The 16920-nt window shown below is 42.6% G+C and overlaps 1 protein-coding gene across 1 annotated transcript; it reads right to left on the bottom strand.

Moving 5' to 3' along the window:
• Nucleotides 1–321: 321 nt before the first annotated feature.
• On the bottom strand, nt 322–10255 carry LOC145408492 (uncharacterized). The gene is made up of 4 exons (XM_080279226.1): nt 10213–10255; nt 3544–3587; nt 1627–1771; nt 322–474 (listed from the first exon to the last, which is right to left on the bottom strand). The coding sequence occupies exons 1-4, from the start codon at nt 10252–10254 to the stop codon at nt 322–324; spliced, it is 384 nt and encodes a 127-aa protein (XP_080135352.1). The 5' UTR covers nt 10255.
• Between the last annotated feature and the right edge of the window lie 6665 nt (nt 10256–16920).

Here is a 16920-nt window from a genome sequence, read left to right as displayed (position 1 = left end):
CAGGTGCATTGTCCTGAAGCAACATCACGCCCACTCGCAGTTTTTCTCTCCATTTCTCCTTGACTGTTTCTGATGCATAATAGGCCTCGTTAATGGTTTGACGCATTTGAAAGTAGTCCGTTGTGTGAATAGCCTCAGGGTCCCAAAACACTGAGGCCATCACCTTTCTGACAGGTCCGATCGCTTAAATTTTGGGAAAGGTGAAGAATCGTGGTGTTTTCATTGCTTGCTTTCATTCTTGTATTCAGGTTCAAAGTGGTGAACCCATGCCTCATCCTGGGCCACGGATCTCCACAAGAAACTGGCTGCATGGAAGCGAGATCAAAGTGTCTTATGAGTTTCCAAACTGGTCAGTTTCTGGTCCGGTGTGAACATTCTGGGCAGCCATCGTGCAGACAGCTTGTTCATACCTAAGATATTAGTCAAAACTGTGTGCACTGAGCCGGCACTGATGCCTATGGTGTCAGCTACTTGCTGCACAGACAAGCGGCTGTCATTCAAGATCATGAGGTGAACGGTTTCCACTTGATCGTCTGTAGTTTTTTTTTTTTTTTTTTTTCTTTTTCGTGCCCGATCCTGGGCAAAGGCTTCAGTACCTATTCCCAACTCCCAGTAGTCCTCCATGGGGCCCAGTAGCCCTCCGACATTTCCATATGTCACCACTTCGGCTCTAACACCCACCATCCATATTGAATACATGCTAGGGCTGTCTCATACAGGACTTGTGTACTGGTATTAGCGGGGTTACATTTATGACATGTCGGCGGGTCATCTGGTAGATCAGAATAGTCTGCTTTTTATCATTCAAATCCTTAAACTGTTCCTTGCTCCAGCCGGGATTCGAACTTGGATCCATTAGGACTGCAGGCCGCCTCTCTACCGATTCAGCCACCACCTCCCTCAATGATTTTGGGCGTGGGTCATCTTCGGTACTCTCCCTGCCCTGCCTGAAATTAGCAGCCCACTTCTTTATGGTGGAATAATAAGGAAAGTCCACATCAAGTGTATTGACCATGTCTGGATGAATTTCCCGAGGAAGGTTATACCCTTTTTTTCAATAAACGTAAAGCACAGGCTTGTCTCTTGTCCATTTTAGGGTTTGCTGTTACCTGACAGATTTCAAAGGGCCTCACCTGCAACCTAAAAACGAGTATATTTTTCATGAATAAGAAAAATGTGCCTTTCATGTGGTTGTCTTAAGATTAATCTTTATCAGATTTCATCAGTAATTGTTTTTCAGTTGCATATTTGTACTTTCAGCCAAAATCGATATTATTATTATTTTTTTTTTTCGGGGGGGGGGGGACAAAGAAGACAATAAAACCTTATTTTGTTTAAGGAACTTTATTTTTTCCCATCTCCTTGAAACAAAACACAGAATTCAACAGATGGGGTAAAAAGCCTCCTCAAAGGGAGTTTGGCCCCACCCATGAGATTAAAAGCCCTCCTTTTTTTTTTTTTTTTTCTACTTCAGAATTTCACCAAGGAATCCACAGTTCACACGCAGCGTAGACAGGGAGTGCATAAGTGCTTCTAAATATAATGGCCCCGTATCTATGGCATGAATAGTTTCGATACCATGGACACTTTCTCGCTAGCGGGTCATCATACCCCACTTTAATAAACATTTATGCACTCCTTGCCACACCCAGCCACCAGACAGCATCGGGACCCGGGCAGTTTGTAGGAACACTCACGGTCGCTGTGGCACTGGTCGTAGTAATGGATGCACACGCGTCCAAAGGAGTCAGGGTGGGGGCACCGAGGATACCTGAAGAGAGGAAACGAATAGAATCAATCTCCCAATAGCATTCAGAAATTGGCTTGCAGAGAATATCTTCCTCATCATCATCATCATCATCGTCATCATCATCATCATCGTCATCATTATCATCATCATCATCATCATCATCATCATCATCATCATCATCATCATCATCATCATCATCATCATCACCATCATCATCATCATCATCATCATCATCATCACCATCATCATCATCATCATCATCATCATCATCATCATCATCGTGACCTTTCCCACCCCTGAGCTGGGTGAGGTAGGGTTTAGAGAGGCAGGGAGAACGAAAATCGATAAAATTACATAATAACCAATGTGTGCCCAATAACAACACTCCCATCCACACACCATTCAAGCCCACGGAATCCTGGCTCCACAAACGCTTGTAAATGTTCTCCACAAACCATTTAGAAAGTACACCAAACATTAGAACACTCCTTACAGCATTAAGTAATTGCGTATTTTAATATCCTTAGCTCAGGGATGATTGGCACTAGCATTAATTTAGGCGACATTGTAGCCTAGCCCTGGACACCTACCCCTGTGATTGGGAAAAAAAAAGAGGATTAGATGAGAGAGACAGAGAGAGGGGCTACGTATATACATACGTACATACATACTCGTAGATATATACATACATACTCGTAGAGACATACATACATACGTACGTACTCGTAGATACACACATACATACATAAGGTACGTACATACATACATAGATAAACAGACAACCAGACATATATACAGACAGAGCAGTGACATCCCACCAAAAGCCCTCGACTCACACTAATACATCGTGCAATAATGTGTTCCGGTCAGCAGTTCTTTGACATTCCGAAAAGGCATCAAAATCAGACTCTTCCTACTTAACCATCAATATTCAAGCGAGATGAAAAGGTTGAAATATTGCATTGTTAGATCTGCAGGCTTATGTGTGAAACTTGGGAGATTATCTTGCCGGAGCGAGCGAAGAGAGCGAAAACAATAATAAAGAGGGTAGGTGTCGGCTATACCACTCACATCACCCAAAAGATGCTATGTCTAACACTATGAAAACGACAGAGAATATATGTACATCATTGAAAAGCTTATGAAAAGTAATACTCGTTATTTAAGCGGCAATTCTGACTATTCGCCATCCCCCCCCCCCAAAAAAAAAGGAAGTTCAACACGAAACATCAAAATTGGATTATTTCGGATGCTATTAAAGCTACAGTGGACCAACGCACATCATTGGAAAGCTTATGTGAAAAATAAGAAAGAAAAACAAAAACAAAAACAAGCATTACTGAAGTGAAATTTTCAAAAATCAACAAGTGAGTTCGCGGAGGGTTAGTACCCCTCCCCGTAAAACAACTAAAAGACAAATCGCCACCCTTTATGGGATTATGGCGTCTGGCTATACATAGATAGATATACTTCTGACGAAAGCCAACATGCGCCAAACTCAGCCTCAAAAGGTAGTTATCTCGGAAGTTATCAAAACTACAGCGGATCCACGCACATCGTTGGAAACTTTATGGAAAATTAATGGATGTTCTTACAGTGGCTTTGCTGAACCGAAAAAGGGTGATAGATATTTGTCGTATGAAAACAGACAGACTATAGCTATATGACTGAAGACAAGTATTTTTGAAAGCAATCTCATACACATCTTAGGCTCAAGAATGTTTATAGATACTACTGAAGGACATTTAAGCTGTGGTAAGGTGTTTGTTCCTGCTGACGACTGACTGACTTACGGGGGGCCGTAGATGGGTGACGGACGACCCGCCTCGGCCATACCCTGCAAGGAGAGAGGGAACACATTAATGCCGTTGTTTGAAAAGTGAACAGATAGGAGAATAATAACATGAAGTAAATAAATGAATATATAAATAAAAAGAAATACAACACAACCACCACCACTACCACCACGACTGCCAATACCAACAACAACTACTATATTACCACCACCACTACTACGACTGTACTACTACTACTACTAATGTCCAAATTCAGTCGAATAACGTACTTTTAATGATATTTTTGCTCCATCTATCGATCATCCAGTCCTATGTTGCCCCATGAGGAGCGTAGGAGCCCGGAGCTAGGCAGTTGATCATGACATTTAAGATGAGAGTGACCAGCCTCACTCATCTTTGAGTGGCATGACGTGAGCAATAAACCCCAACCACGCCTTGGATATAAACCTTGACTGGCTCAATCCGATTGGAGCGCCTTCATTCAACTTAAGACGGACCCTTATTGGTGAAGACCTGAAGGTGTTCATGTAGGCTGCATCTGACCTCTTTTCGAGGGAGAAAAGTCTATTATAAGCTGAATTAAACCATCCGACACCACGAGCGTCAGTATGAAGAATGAAAACACCAACACCAAGAGGGAAAATCTCCGTCTGTGTGTCATACAGTCCTATATTACCCCATAAGCAAAATGCCTAAGCTACTTGGTCCCGACAATAAATACGAAGGTGACCAGTTACTAGACCCTGAGTGGCATTATATGAGCAATAAGCCCTAACCATTCCTCGGATGTAAACTCTTCTGGGTCACACTTGGCTGGAGCGCCTTAACTTACTAGACCACCAGGCGTCCATTGGGTTGTGGGGTTACCAGAAAACATTTGATTTGTTACTCGGTGTGCAGTCGCTTAAACTGAGCTCCAAATCAGCTGAATACAAAGGTACAGAGGAGTACAAAGGAAAGCAAACAGCAACAGATCTGTTGGTCCTGTCGTGGCTGTTTGGTATAGGGAAGGTTGTATCTAACAAATTTATTCCACTAGGTAAGGACAAGGATAAACATGGAGGAAGGACAGTGGGCGTCCTCACCTACCAAAAACCAAGAAAACAGAGAGAGAAAGAGAGAGAGAGAGAGATGGAAGGGGGAGGGAGAGAGGGCGGGAGGGGATGAGGAAGGAGGGAGAGAGGGCGAAAGGCGATGAAGGGGAAGGGAGAGAGGGAGTAGGAGGCAAGAGAGAAGTGAGAGTGAGATTCAACCCTTCACCCCTCTCGTCGCTCGCCTCCACCTTTACCATAAAACTAATACACACAAAAAGCTGGCTGTAATTTGAACCACGTAATTATCCTTCATTTAGCAAACCATAATGGCAGCTTTGACTTCGTTTAAAATTTGACATGTTAACAAGATTACACGAATTAATTTTACCCACGAAACACAATTTATGTTCCTGTTCAACTCTTTCCTTTATATAGCAACCCTTTGAATACAGTGTTGACTTGTGCTAGAGGCTTGAGATGGAGGGGGAGGGCAGTGGTGATGAGATGTAACAATAAGGTTTGGTGGGGATTTTATCTGCGCCGAAACATGCCAGGTTTATGGAAGCAATGTGAAATTATCTTGTTGTTGTTGTTGCAGATAAAATCAGGATAAACCTTCACTATAGACAAATCATTAAACCTCCACTCCTATATTCACAGGGTATCCTCACACACACACACACACACACACACACACACACACACACACACACACACACACACACACACACACACACACACACACACACATACACAGACACACACACACACACACACACACACACACACACACACACACACACACACACATTTTATGTGTATGTATGTATGTATGTATGCATATGTGTATGTATGGATGGATGGTCGTACGTGTATATGCATGTATGTATGGTTTTACGTGTATATGCATGTGTATGTATGTATGTATGTATGTATACAGCCTGGCACCCACTTTATGATGTTATGATGAGTGTAATGTACTCGTATGATCTCTACAGGCAGCCGTTCGTCCTGCGCTGCTTTGGTTTTCCCAGCTATCAGACCACAACACAGAAATACCCCCACCCCCACCCCAACCCCCACCAAACACCTCCACCTCACCACAACACACCCAACACCCCCTCCAAACACCCCCACCCTACTGTACATCAATACCCCCAACACCCCCACTAAACACCCCCTACCCCACCACAACATTCCCAACACCCCAACCCAACGCTCCCACCACAACCCCTTAATGGTGTGCCTGTCACCTTGAGATCCAGGCACGTATGTGGCGGAGGGGGGGGGGAGGAGCTAATAACACCTTGGCCCGTATTATTGACCATTTATAGATAGATAGATAGATACATAGATAGATAGATAAATAGATAGATAGAAATATAGATAGATAGAAATATAGATGTATAGATAAATGGGGCCTCTGTGATACTGTGGTAAAGTGTGTGTTTTCGTACACTGAAGAACGAGGGTTCGCGCCCCGCCAGGGTCAAAATCTTTGGGAGCGATATTCTGGCCTCTTAATGCATTGGCGGACACAAAGGGTGCTGTTGTTAAACCTGTGTCGCATGCTATAAAGTACGCTTACACCCATTCGGCTTGCGCGGGTTGATTACACTTGGTTCACAGGCTATAGACACATCCAAAGCCATTTCAACACAACAATTACACTTACAAGCACTTCTCACCCTACATACAATCTCTACTAGACAGCCTAAGCCACTTGCTAGGGATACATTGGCTGTATCTTCCTAACTTCGGTTGGGATCGGACGGTCTGCAGTGGACACTGAAACGGATGATGAGATGAGATGATCTCTCTCTCTCTCTCTCTCTATCTCACTCTCACTCTCTCTCTCTCTCTCTATATATATATATATTTAATCAGCCGTTTCAGTATCTATTTCAGGACCGGCCTATCCCGACCGAAGTGGGGACGATACAGCCAATGTATCTCTACCAAGTGGCTTAGGCTGTCTGGTAGAGAATGTATGTAGGGTAAGAAGTGCTTGAACGTGTAATTGCAATGTTGGAGTGGCTTTGGATGTATGTATAGTCTGTGAACCAAGTGTAATGGGCCCGCGCAAGCCGACTGGATGCAAGCATACTTTTATAGTAAGCGACACTGGTTCAACCACAGCACCCCTTGTGTCCACCAATGCAGTACGTTGCCGGGTGAACACTCCCAAACTTTATTACTCTGGCGGGGCGCGAACCCTGGCTCACCTGTGTACGAAACGCGCACTCTACCACTGTACCAAAGAGGCCCCTTATGTATATATATATATATATATATACAGGGCATATATATATATATATAGATATATATATATATATATATATATATATATATATATATATATATATATATATATATACAGGGTGTAACGCGACGTATGACAAAAACTTACACCAATGATCTATCATGTAATTTTGAGTATATTTTGTTCTATAGACATATGCTCTCTGCGATCCCAGTTCAGTACCCAGCATTCGGCTGTTTTGTGTAAAAGCTTCCTCTCTTGCATGTGCCATTGGGTGAGAGCTTCGCAGGGCGACGGGAGACGAGTATTATTAGCTTATACTGTACTGTACATGAAAATCCCATATCCTATTAGTAGACACGAGTTTTAAGAAAAAACTTTACATAGTCTATTGATTCTTTAACATCAAGTCATGCATTCATGCAATTCTTTTGCACAAATCGACTGTAATTAAGGATTAAATTCATATTTTATGGCTTGCAAGGGAGCTGGGAGGGAGGGAGGACAGGCTGGTGTGTTGTTGCCAGTTATGTAATATTTGGTTTGTAGGATGTAGCTACCGGCATTGTCATAACACCCAAGCTCATTCAGTGAAAGAATATTACCGTACTGAGTGACTAGCATCACTTTAAGTCAGGATTAATATTATTATTCATTACAGTTTTTCTGCTGCAAGCAAACGTGGCACCATTTTTTTCATATGCTGACGTGAGAACAGTGATACAGGATTGCCAATGTAACGACTATGTTGCTAGACCTATTTTCTTGCTTCTACTTGCGGCACTAACATCTGGCAACATGATATCCAGCTACATTCTGGATATTTTACCATTTTTAGGTGCTATTCTAGAGATTTTATCGTATTTTCTAGCGATGTTTTGCAGTGTTTATTATCTAGCGACATTCTAGCAAGTTTTCAGGATTAGACTAGCGAGATTGATGAGAAGGACTTGGCAACCCTGCGTCCACTGTCATTTGAACGGGAACATTTGCAGGGGAGGCACACACTTCAAATACTGTTCTCCGCGTTCTGTTGTTCACCGGGTTCAGCTTCACATGTTCATGAAACAGCTTGCCACGTACGTACAGCAATGAAGAATATGCAGACATCGTGTATTTTTTAACGGATTCTGCGATGATAATGCCAGTGCTGCAGAGAGGAACACAGGTGGAGATACCCAATGGCGCCACGTTTACGTGCAGCAGAAAAACTGTGATAAATAAAATTCTTCGTGACATAAAGTGAGGCTAATCCCCCTTTAGAATAACGTTTTTTCACTGAATGAGCTGTGGGTGTTATGATAATGCTGGTAGCAACATCCTACAAACCAAATATTACATAACTGGCAACAACACACCAGCCTGTCCTCCCTCCCTCCCTACTCCCTTGCAAGCCATAAAATTTGAATCTGATCCTTAATTACAGTCGATTTGTGCAAAAGAATTGCATGAATGCATGACTTGATGTTAAAGAATCAATAGACTACGTAAAGTTTCTTCTTAAAACTCGTGTGTACTGATAGGATATGGGATTTTCATGTACAGTACAGTATAAGCTAATAATACTCGTCTCCTGTCGCCCTGCGAAGCTCTCACCCAATGGCACATGCAAGAGAGGAAGCTTTTACACAAAACAGCCGAATGCTGGGTACTGAACTGGGATCGCAGAGAGCATATGTCTATAGAACAAAATATACTCAAAATTACATGATACATCATTGATGTAAGTTTTTGTCATACGTCGCGTTACACCCTGTATATATGGGAAGGGGGGCATGTTAAGAGCCAGTAAAGTACAGTAACAGGTGTTGATGAAATAGATGGAGTTACTGAGCGGGACAGAGTACAGGTTGGGCAATGGGGATTCCAATTGAGAATATTGTCCAGGTGCAGCATAATCCCAGGCTAATATTGTCTCATTCGGGTTGGTACGAAGGGATTTCGGGGGTTCCCATGTCAGGCAATAAACAAGTGCGTCTGTCAGACCATCAAGTCACATAAGATACTTCTGTTTTCATTCTTTTTGGTGGTGGAGGAGAGGGACGCCTTCACGTTGTGGCACCGATATGACCAGACGATGAAGCTGCCCGGTTATAGATACGTCCCTCAAACCCCTCCCCATTCCTCAAAAGAGAATGTTTGACTTGTGCATGGATGGAGTACGGGAAAGGCACAATGTTGGCTTGCTGTTCACCGAGTTCTTATTTAGATGTGGGTGGGATTACGGTCACTGCTACTGGGTCACTTTATTAGGCTTATGTTCCGGCCCGGCCAGAGCCAACCACGTCAATTCAGGTCAGTGACAATTCTTATCCATTAGGGTCAGTTCACATTCATTTACGAATCCAGTCAGATCAGATCAGCGCAGGTTAGCTCAGAGCCATTCAGGTCCAATTACTTCCACTGAAATCCAATTTGGTTCATTTACATCACTTATAGTTCATGCAGACCATTTACGTCTAGCCCAGTTTAGTCAGAGCAATAAATAGCAGTTCAGATTTATTTATAACAAGTTAGGTCAGGACTTTCCAGGGCCATTCAGTGTCAGCTACGTACATTTGGTGAGGTTAGATCCAGTCAGGATCATTATTGTCACTTATGGTTCCATCATGCCAAGTGAGGTCAGTTCGGGTCAGCTTAGTGTCATTGGTCAAAACCTATTACTGTCAGTTTAGTACTCTCACATCATTTCACGTCCATGGAATCGAGCCAGGTCAGCAGACACCGATGTGTGTAACGTCAGAGGGAGTGTACCAAACAACTGTCCTATCGCACAAATGTTTTTTTGGAGATATGGTACATGATATAGTTCTAACAAGAGATCTCTCAGGTTCTTCTACGCTCCGTCAGTTTTATTCCTGTCAAGAGAGATCACTTCGGGTCGTGCAAGGGAAGGTGTGTCCGAGAAATCCGTCCTATGGGTGAGCAGTTCAGGCCTTTACACTGTAGACAGTAAAAGTTTCCATGAAATCTTTTTTACCTTTGGACAGCAACAACAACAAAAACCAGGACGATGAATAGTTAAGCATATAGACCTCTTCCACACACCTCAAAATTCATTGCTATGACGCCCACACATCACAGGAGAGATGAGGAAGGATAGCCATAAACATTCCTAACGTTAACTTGTGCACAGAATTGCTTATATATCTATTTATCTTCACTCATGCAGCTACCACACACTTCAAAATCCAATTAGAGTGAATATTAAAAAGTGGCAAAATACGAAACTCAACATAGACCCCTTCGGTACAATTGGAGAGAGAGAGAGAGAGAGAGAGAGAGAGAGAGAGAGAGAGAGAGAGAGAGAGAGAAACAGACAGACAGAGACAGAGACAGATAGAGTCACAGTTAAACTGTCCAACTCACCAAGATGAATGCAGTAAGGATGAGAATAAGCAGAGGTCTCATGCTGGCGGTGGACGTGGAGTGTGTGCGTGGAGCAGGACTGAGGGGGTTAATATAGCCTGTTTGTGGTGGAGGGGGTGGAGAGGGAGAGTGGAAGGGAGAGGAAGAGGGAGGAGAGGGATGGAATGAAGGGGAAAAGATTGAGAGGGACTTGGGGAGAAGGGGAAGAGTGGAGAAGCAAAAAGGGATGGAGGCGGGGGATGAAGGAGTGGTGCGTAAAGTGGAGGAGAGGATATGGAGGAGAGGGATGGAGGGGTGGAGGGAACAGAGAAGGCAGAACGTTAGTGGGGGGAAAATGAAGGAGAGATGAAGACAGGAGGAAGAGAGTGAGTGAGGGGGAAGGAGTTGAGTGAGTGAGGTATGGAAGGGAAAGAAGTAAGAGGGATAGAGAAGAAGGGAAGATGGGAAAAAGGAGTACAAAGGAAAGCAAACAGCAACACACCTGTTGATACTTTCATGGCTGTTTGATATAGGGAAGTTTACTACTAACGAAAGCATTCTACCATTTAAAAACCGGGATAGAAAAACAGAAAGGCCCCCCACGACCCCCACCCACCAAACCCTCTAGCCGAAGCCGGCAGGAAATAGTGAGAAGGATCACAATTCGGCATAGAAAGACTGTCATGGAAATTTCATGGGAAAGTGGTAAAAAAGAGATTCTCCTCTTAACCATCAACCTGAGAAGGAAGTTAACAATATTTATCAGTGGTGTTCTGCGGGTTACATTATCCGAGCTCGGAATATATACCGAGTATATATATATATATATATATATATATATATATATATATATATATATATATATATATATATATATATATATATATATATATATATATATATATATATATATATATACTATATTGAAGTGTTTGATTCAGGAGTCAACATATTAAGCTGGGGGTTAGAAGACATACTTATCCAAGCGATCTGTAAGGTTAGTACTGTACCACAGTCCACTACACTGGAGGGCAATTTGTTCCATAACATTATTACTCTGTTAAAGAAGAAATGCTTAGCGCCATGCGACTGGCATCATTTGCCAATTATTTTATGCCCTTTGCCTCTAGTATAATTCGAGTGATCAGCTGTGAAGAATTTATTAACAGCCATGATATGGTGTTCTTTGAATATTTTAAATACTTTAATCAAATCTCCTAAAATGTTTTTTAGTTAGGCTCAAGAGATTCACTGCTTCAAAACGTTCCTCGTATGATTTGTTTCTCAATCTGGGTATCAGTTTAGTCACTCATCGTCGGACTCTTTCAAGTTTCCCTATATGTTTTTGTCATAAGGCTACCGGAACTGGACACAATACTCAGGGTGTGGGTGAACTAGAGAATTATATAAGGTGAGGATGAAATTATCTGATTTATATTCGAACGTTCTACCAATGAATCCGATTAATTTGACGGCTTTCTTAACAGCCTCCGTATACTGTTTCCTTGGTTTAAGATCATTTCTTATTATAATTCCTTAATCTTTTTCATGACTGACATTATCTAGCTGAACACTGTTCATGGTGTAACAAGCTTTTCCATTTTTATTTCTAAACTCTAACACTTTGCATTCATACAAGTACTGAACTCCATCTGCCATGTTTGGGCCCAATTAAACAGTCGATCGAGGTCACTCTGTATTGCCTGCCTCTGTAAAGATGTGTCAGTTATCGATCCACCCGAGCACATTGCCTCTGAACCCATGCGCATTCAATTTCTGAAGTAGTCTTTTATGTGGAATTCTATCAAATGCTTTTTGAAAATCGAGATATACAATGTCAACAGATCTGGTCTCATATATACTGAATATTTCAAGGAAGACCAAGGGCAAAAGAATGGAAGAAGAAGAAATGGAGGAGAGGAGAGACGAAGAAATAAAGGAGAGGCTGGGGACAGTGAATGGTAGGAATGGAGGAGAAAAGCGGGACGGGGGTGAGAGGAGGATGGGGGAGGGAGAGAGAGCGTGAGAGAGAGAGAGAGAGAGTGAGAGAGAGAGAGAGAGAGAGAGAGAGAGAGAGAGAGAGAGAGGAGTAGGAAAAGTTATAGGAATTCCCCCCTCGAGCCTGGTGGTAATTACAAGGGGAGGGAGATAAAGGAAAGGAGGGAAGTGGAGAGCTAGAACTGTACACTGAGTGAGGGAGGGAGGGAGGGGAAAATAGGATGTATAGGGAGTGAGAGAGGAGAGTTTTGTAAAGTTGGGGGGGGAGGAAAGTGGCCTGGAGGGAAAGTGAGAGAGGAGAGAGTGAAAATAATGGAGATAAGTAGATAGATGGGGAAGAGGAAGGGAGAGTTGTGGATGGAGTGGGAGGAGGAGGGAGGAGAGTGATAGAAGGGTAGTGAGAGGAAGACAGTGGGAAGAGGGGAAAGAGGAAGCAGAGGAGGAAGGAAAGGGATGGGGAGTTTAGGGGAAGTAAAATCAAGGAAAGAGGAGAAAGGGATAAATAGGAAGATGGAGAGAGTGGAAAAGGGAGTGGAGCGTGATAGGAGGGGCAGAAAAGCGAAGGGGGAGGAGAGGAGAAGGGAAGGAGCAGCGGAAGGGGGCAGGGGGAGGTGGCAATGATACACCAAAGCTTTTGTTCTCGTAATTGCAAAAGATTTCCAAACACTTCTTTCTTACTAGTGCATTTTCCGCATATGACTCCTTCACCTAGGCCACTTACAGCATTTTCCACATTATTCTCGCAACCGTCAGACAATTTTATTCAGCCTGAGAAACACTCCTCGCACTGGAAGAGATACTGAAGGATTTAATCTAACCCCTCAGGTCGAAAATTGTATCCAAAGTTAAATGAAATCGTCTGGAGAGAGCAGGAATAAATCAGTACACTATGCCATCTGATTCAGGGGTTTAGTATTGTATGTTGTTTATGGAGACTGTGTTGAAATTAACACCTTTGGTGGTGATCTGCTGTCCTGGTGACCGCGACTTCGATTCCCAGGTAGGGAAGGGAACAGATTAAATTAGTTAATTTTGTTAAAACATGCAAGTACTTTACTGATCTACCGTAAGACCCACCGGCAAGTAAAAACACCCCCATTAGTGCCAGTACACCAGACCTGTATGAGACAACCCTGGCATTTATTCAATAAGGACGGTAGGTATTAACGCCAAAGTAGTGACACAGCAGAAATAAATACCGGTCGGGGTGACGTGACGTGGAATCAAAGGTGGTTACTGACTGAGAAAACTAGTAGTTTACAGGATGCGTCGCGAGGCATTACGAGTATACATAAATCATCCCACAGTCTGAATCTGTCGGTCGTCGACCCTTCACTTTTTATTACTCTTCTTTCTATATCAGATGGCTTTACACTGAGTGACAAGCCAAATGGTTTCCTGTATGCCAAGAAACCATTTACAACGCTGGGAGGTAACCATGTAACCAAGCCATACGTGTTTCCTACGTGTCAGCAAATGGGTTGGCGATGGTTTAGTGCCCCTCCCCCTAAAACTAACTCAGAGACAAACGACCATCCCATACGGGATTCCGGCTTGTGGTTATAGATAGACTGATAGACAGACAGACAGACATATCTTTATTTCATAAAAAGCTGAACACACAACTGTTTACATATACAGCATGTAAATTTATACACCATCAGTGGTGTACTAACCCAGGCAACATGTATTATTGGCCACAGAAGTTTTGTTCCTCTCCTAGTGGGCGATTTAATAAATTTGGCAACATGGCATTCTCCCTCTCTACACCCCACCCTCCTTTCCTCTCCCCAGATAGCTTCTGAGGTTTATGAAGCGTGTTGTGAAGAATGTGAACTACAGGATTTTCTATCCATCTATCTATTGCCAGACGCCTTAATCTCTTATACGGGGTGGGCACAAACAAATCGCCTCCACGTCACCCTGTCCCCCGCCATTTCACTTCCCTGCTCTCACTTCACACACCCCTTCCTCATATACCTCTCCACTCCATCCCTCCATCTCATCCTTGGCCTTCCCCTCCCTCTCTCCCCCTCCACCTCACTCGCATACACTCTCCTCTTCAGTCTCTCACTCTCCATCCTTTCTACATGGCCAAATCACCTCAATGTGTTTCTCCTAACGCTTCCTATCACATCCACATCCACACTACAACGCTCCTTCACATCCTCATTTCTCAGTCTGTCTAACCATGTGACCCCACAGGCTCCTCTCAAATAACTCATTTCCACTGCTCTCGCTCTTGATTTATGTCCCTCCAAAAACGTCCAAGCGTCACTTCCTTACGTTAAAGTTGATATCACAATACTGTCATGTAATAAATTTTTCACTGCCATGCTCATTTCCCTGTTTCTTATCACTGCCCTCAAGGAACCAGCAACCTTTCTTCCTTATTGTACCCTTTCAAGCACTTCACCCTCCAAACTTCCATCCTTACTCATCACGTTACCCAAGTACTTAAACGTACTCGCAGTTTCCATTTCCCCATCATTCCACCTCACTGTACATTCACTGACTTCACCTCTCTCGACGACCACAACGTTACTCTTCCCTACATTTATCTTTAAATTCCGTTTCTTACACACTCTCCCAAACTTATCCATGAAACCTTGCAGCTCCCCTTCGTCTTCAATTAACAACACAGTATCATCTGCAAACAACAGTACAGGGAGTTTCCAAACACTGCCCTGTCTCACTAGGGCCACTCCAGCATCCACTGCCCTACCTTGTATCTCTTTTATAACCCCATCCATATACAGATTGAACAACCATGGAGACATGACACATACCTGTTTCAACCCAGTCTTGAAATAGAAAAATTTACTCAGTTCACTATCCACACTCACTGCAGCCTTAGCACCATCATACATACCCCTCACATCATTCAGCAACTTCCCATCTGCTCCATATATTCTTAATGCTTTCCACAATCCTTGTCTATCCACCCTGTCATTTGTTTTCTCCAAATCCAGTATTTTACCGCATATTATTACTCGATGCATTACAGTATATATTATGCTTATAGGTCATGAAAATTTGCCAGTTTAATGACTACATTCATTTTCTCATTAGTATTTATTATACTTTACAAATCTGACATATAATTACTACCAAGTTACACTGACCTAATATATCTATACTGGCATCATCAATGTACTAAAACGTCTGGTGTCACTGTTCTGACATGTTTCCAATACTGTTAACTGTTTAAGCCGACCAGTGTTATGAACAGTTTTATGAATTTTTTTTTTTTCTCATCCATGCATTCATCAATGCCTAGAGTAAGTGTTTTAGTTATGGAACGGTTATTTGAACTCCTCGATATGTCGATAGAGTAAGTGGGAGAGGTTTAAACGACGGAATACATAATACGGAAAGGTCAGTCCACATTTGAAACAATGACTGGCAGCATCCAAGGGTGAACATAATACATGAAGTAATAATGATGAGACCAGAATATATGACAGAATACTTGCACGCACCCAGATCATGAGATTGTGTCGATAATATAGATGATATGATAGTCCTATCACAATCAAACTCTAAGCCATAAAATCCCACATTACAACAGTAAAAGCTGTGTAATCTTTTCCCTTTCCTCTTCCTCTAAAAATTATACAATTCTCAGTAATACCAGTATCCACTAGAACTGGACCACTTGTGAGGAGGGATTCAGTACTGGACACATTATATGAACGTATGTGTAAGTCAGAACCCATGCATGAAAGGCAATGAAAGGGCATCAGAAGTGAGACTGGAAGGAAGCATAATTATACGGCTTTGGCTAACAGGGATGGAGGATGAGAAGGGTCATATAAATAATGATGAAAGGCAAGTAAAGATTCAACACTGATGAGTATCAAATATTGTACAGACGAAAGGAGAGACAGAGTCACAGACAATAACGTATAGTCGAGAGACATAGGGATACACGAAGAAAGGCAAAATGAGAGGGCAAGGGATAGGGAGATGGAAACCAGGTAGAAGATATTTGGGTTAATTATCAGCACATCAGTAAACACCATTTACTCTTTACTATATTATTAAATTTACATTTTTATCCGTGGTAGTGTTTTATATATATATATATATATGTATATATATATATATATATATATATATATATATATATATATATATATATATATATAATCACCATCATCATCCGGACCTTCTTTCCCACGCAAGGACAGGGTGAGGAGTAGCAATGTCCAGACAGCACAAACTGCCCAATCCAAATAGGCCACGCTTTCATTCACTTTTTATTGAAGCCCCCGGAATCCTGGCTCTACCGGATATGCCAAAAACATTCACCACATTGTGCAGCTTCACAGAAACGTTTCCAACTGAGTGAATCCAGACGCTACCATGCTCACAGGGGGTGCCAAAATCCATGATCGTGTACTTCTCACAACATTCATCCAGCCAGCTAGATCTCTTGTCAGGTCCCTAACCTCACCGATTTCCAAACCTCTCTTCCTCAAACACTCATCCACCATATCTCTCCACCTTCTCCTTGGCCTACCTCGCCTCCTCCCTCCTTCAAATACGCTCAGGTATACCTTTTTCACCACTCTATTGTTATCCATTCTTTCCACATGACCATACCATCTCAGGACACTCTCTTTGATTCTGGTGTCCACCGACTTCCTCACTCCACACCTTTCACGAATCACATTATTTCGTATCCCATCCACCCTCTGTACTTCACATACATTCCTCAGCAGTTCC

Source organism: Coenobita brevimanus, chromosome 77, assembly GCF_032717465.1.
Source record: "Coenobita brevimanus isolate Jiangsu-jjx chromosome 77, ASM3271746v2, whole genome shotgun sequence".
NCBI lineage: Eukaryota > Metazoa > Arthropoda > Malacostraca > Decapoda > Coenobitidae > Coenobita > Coenobita brevimanus.
Note: the sequence above shows the minus strand (reverse complement) of the source record. Positions and strands in the feature narration are given on the sequence as shown.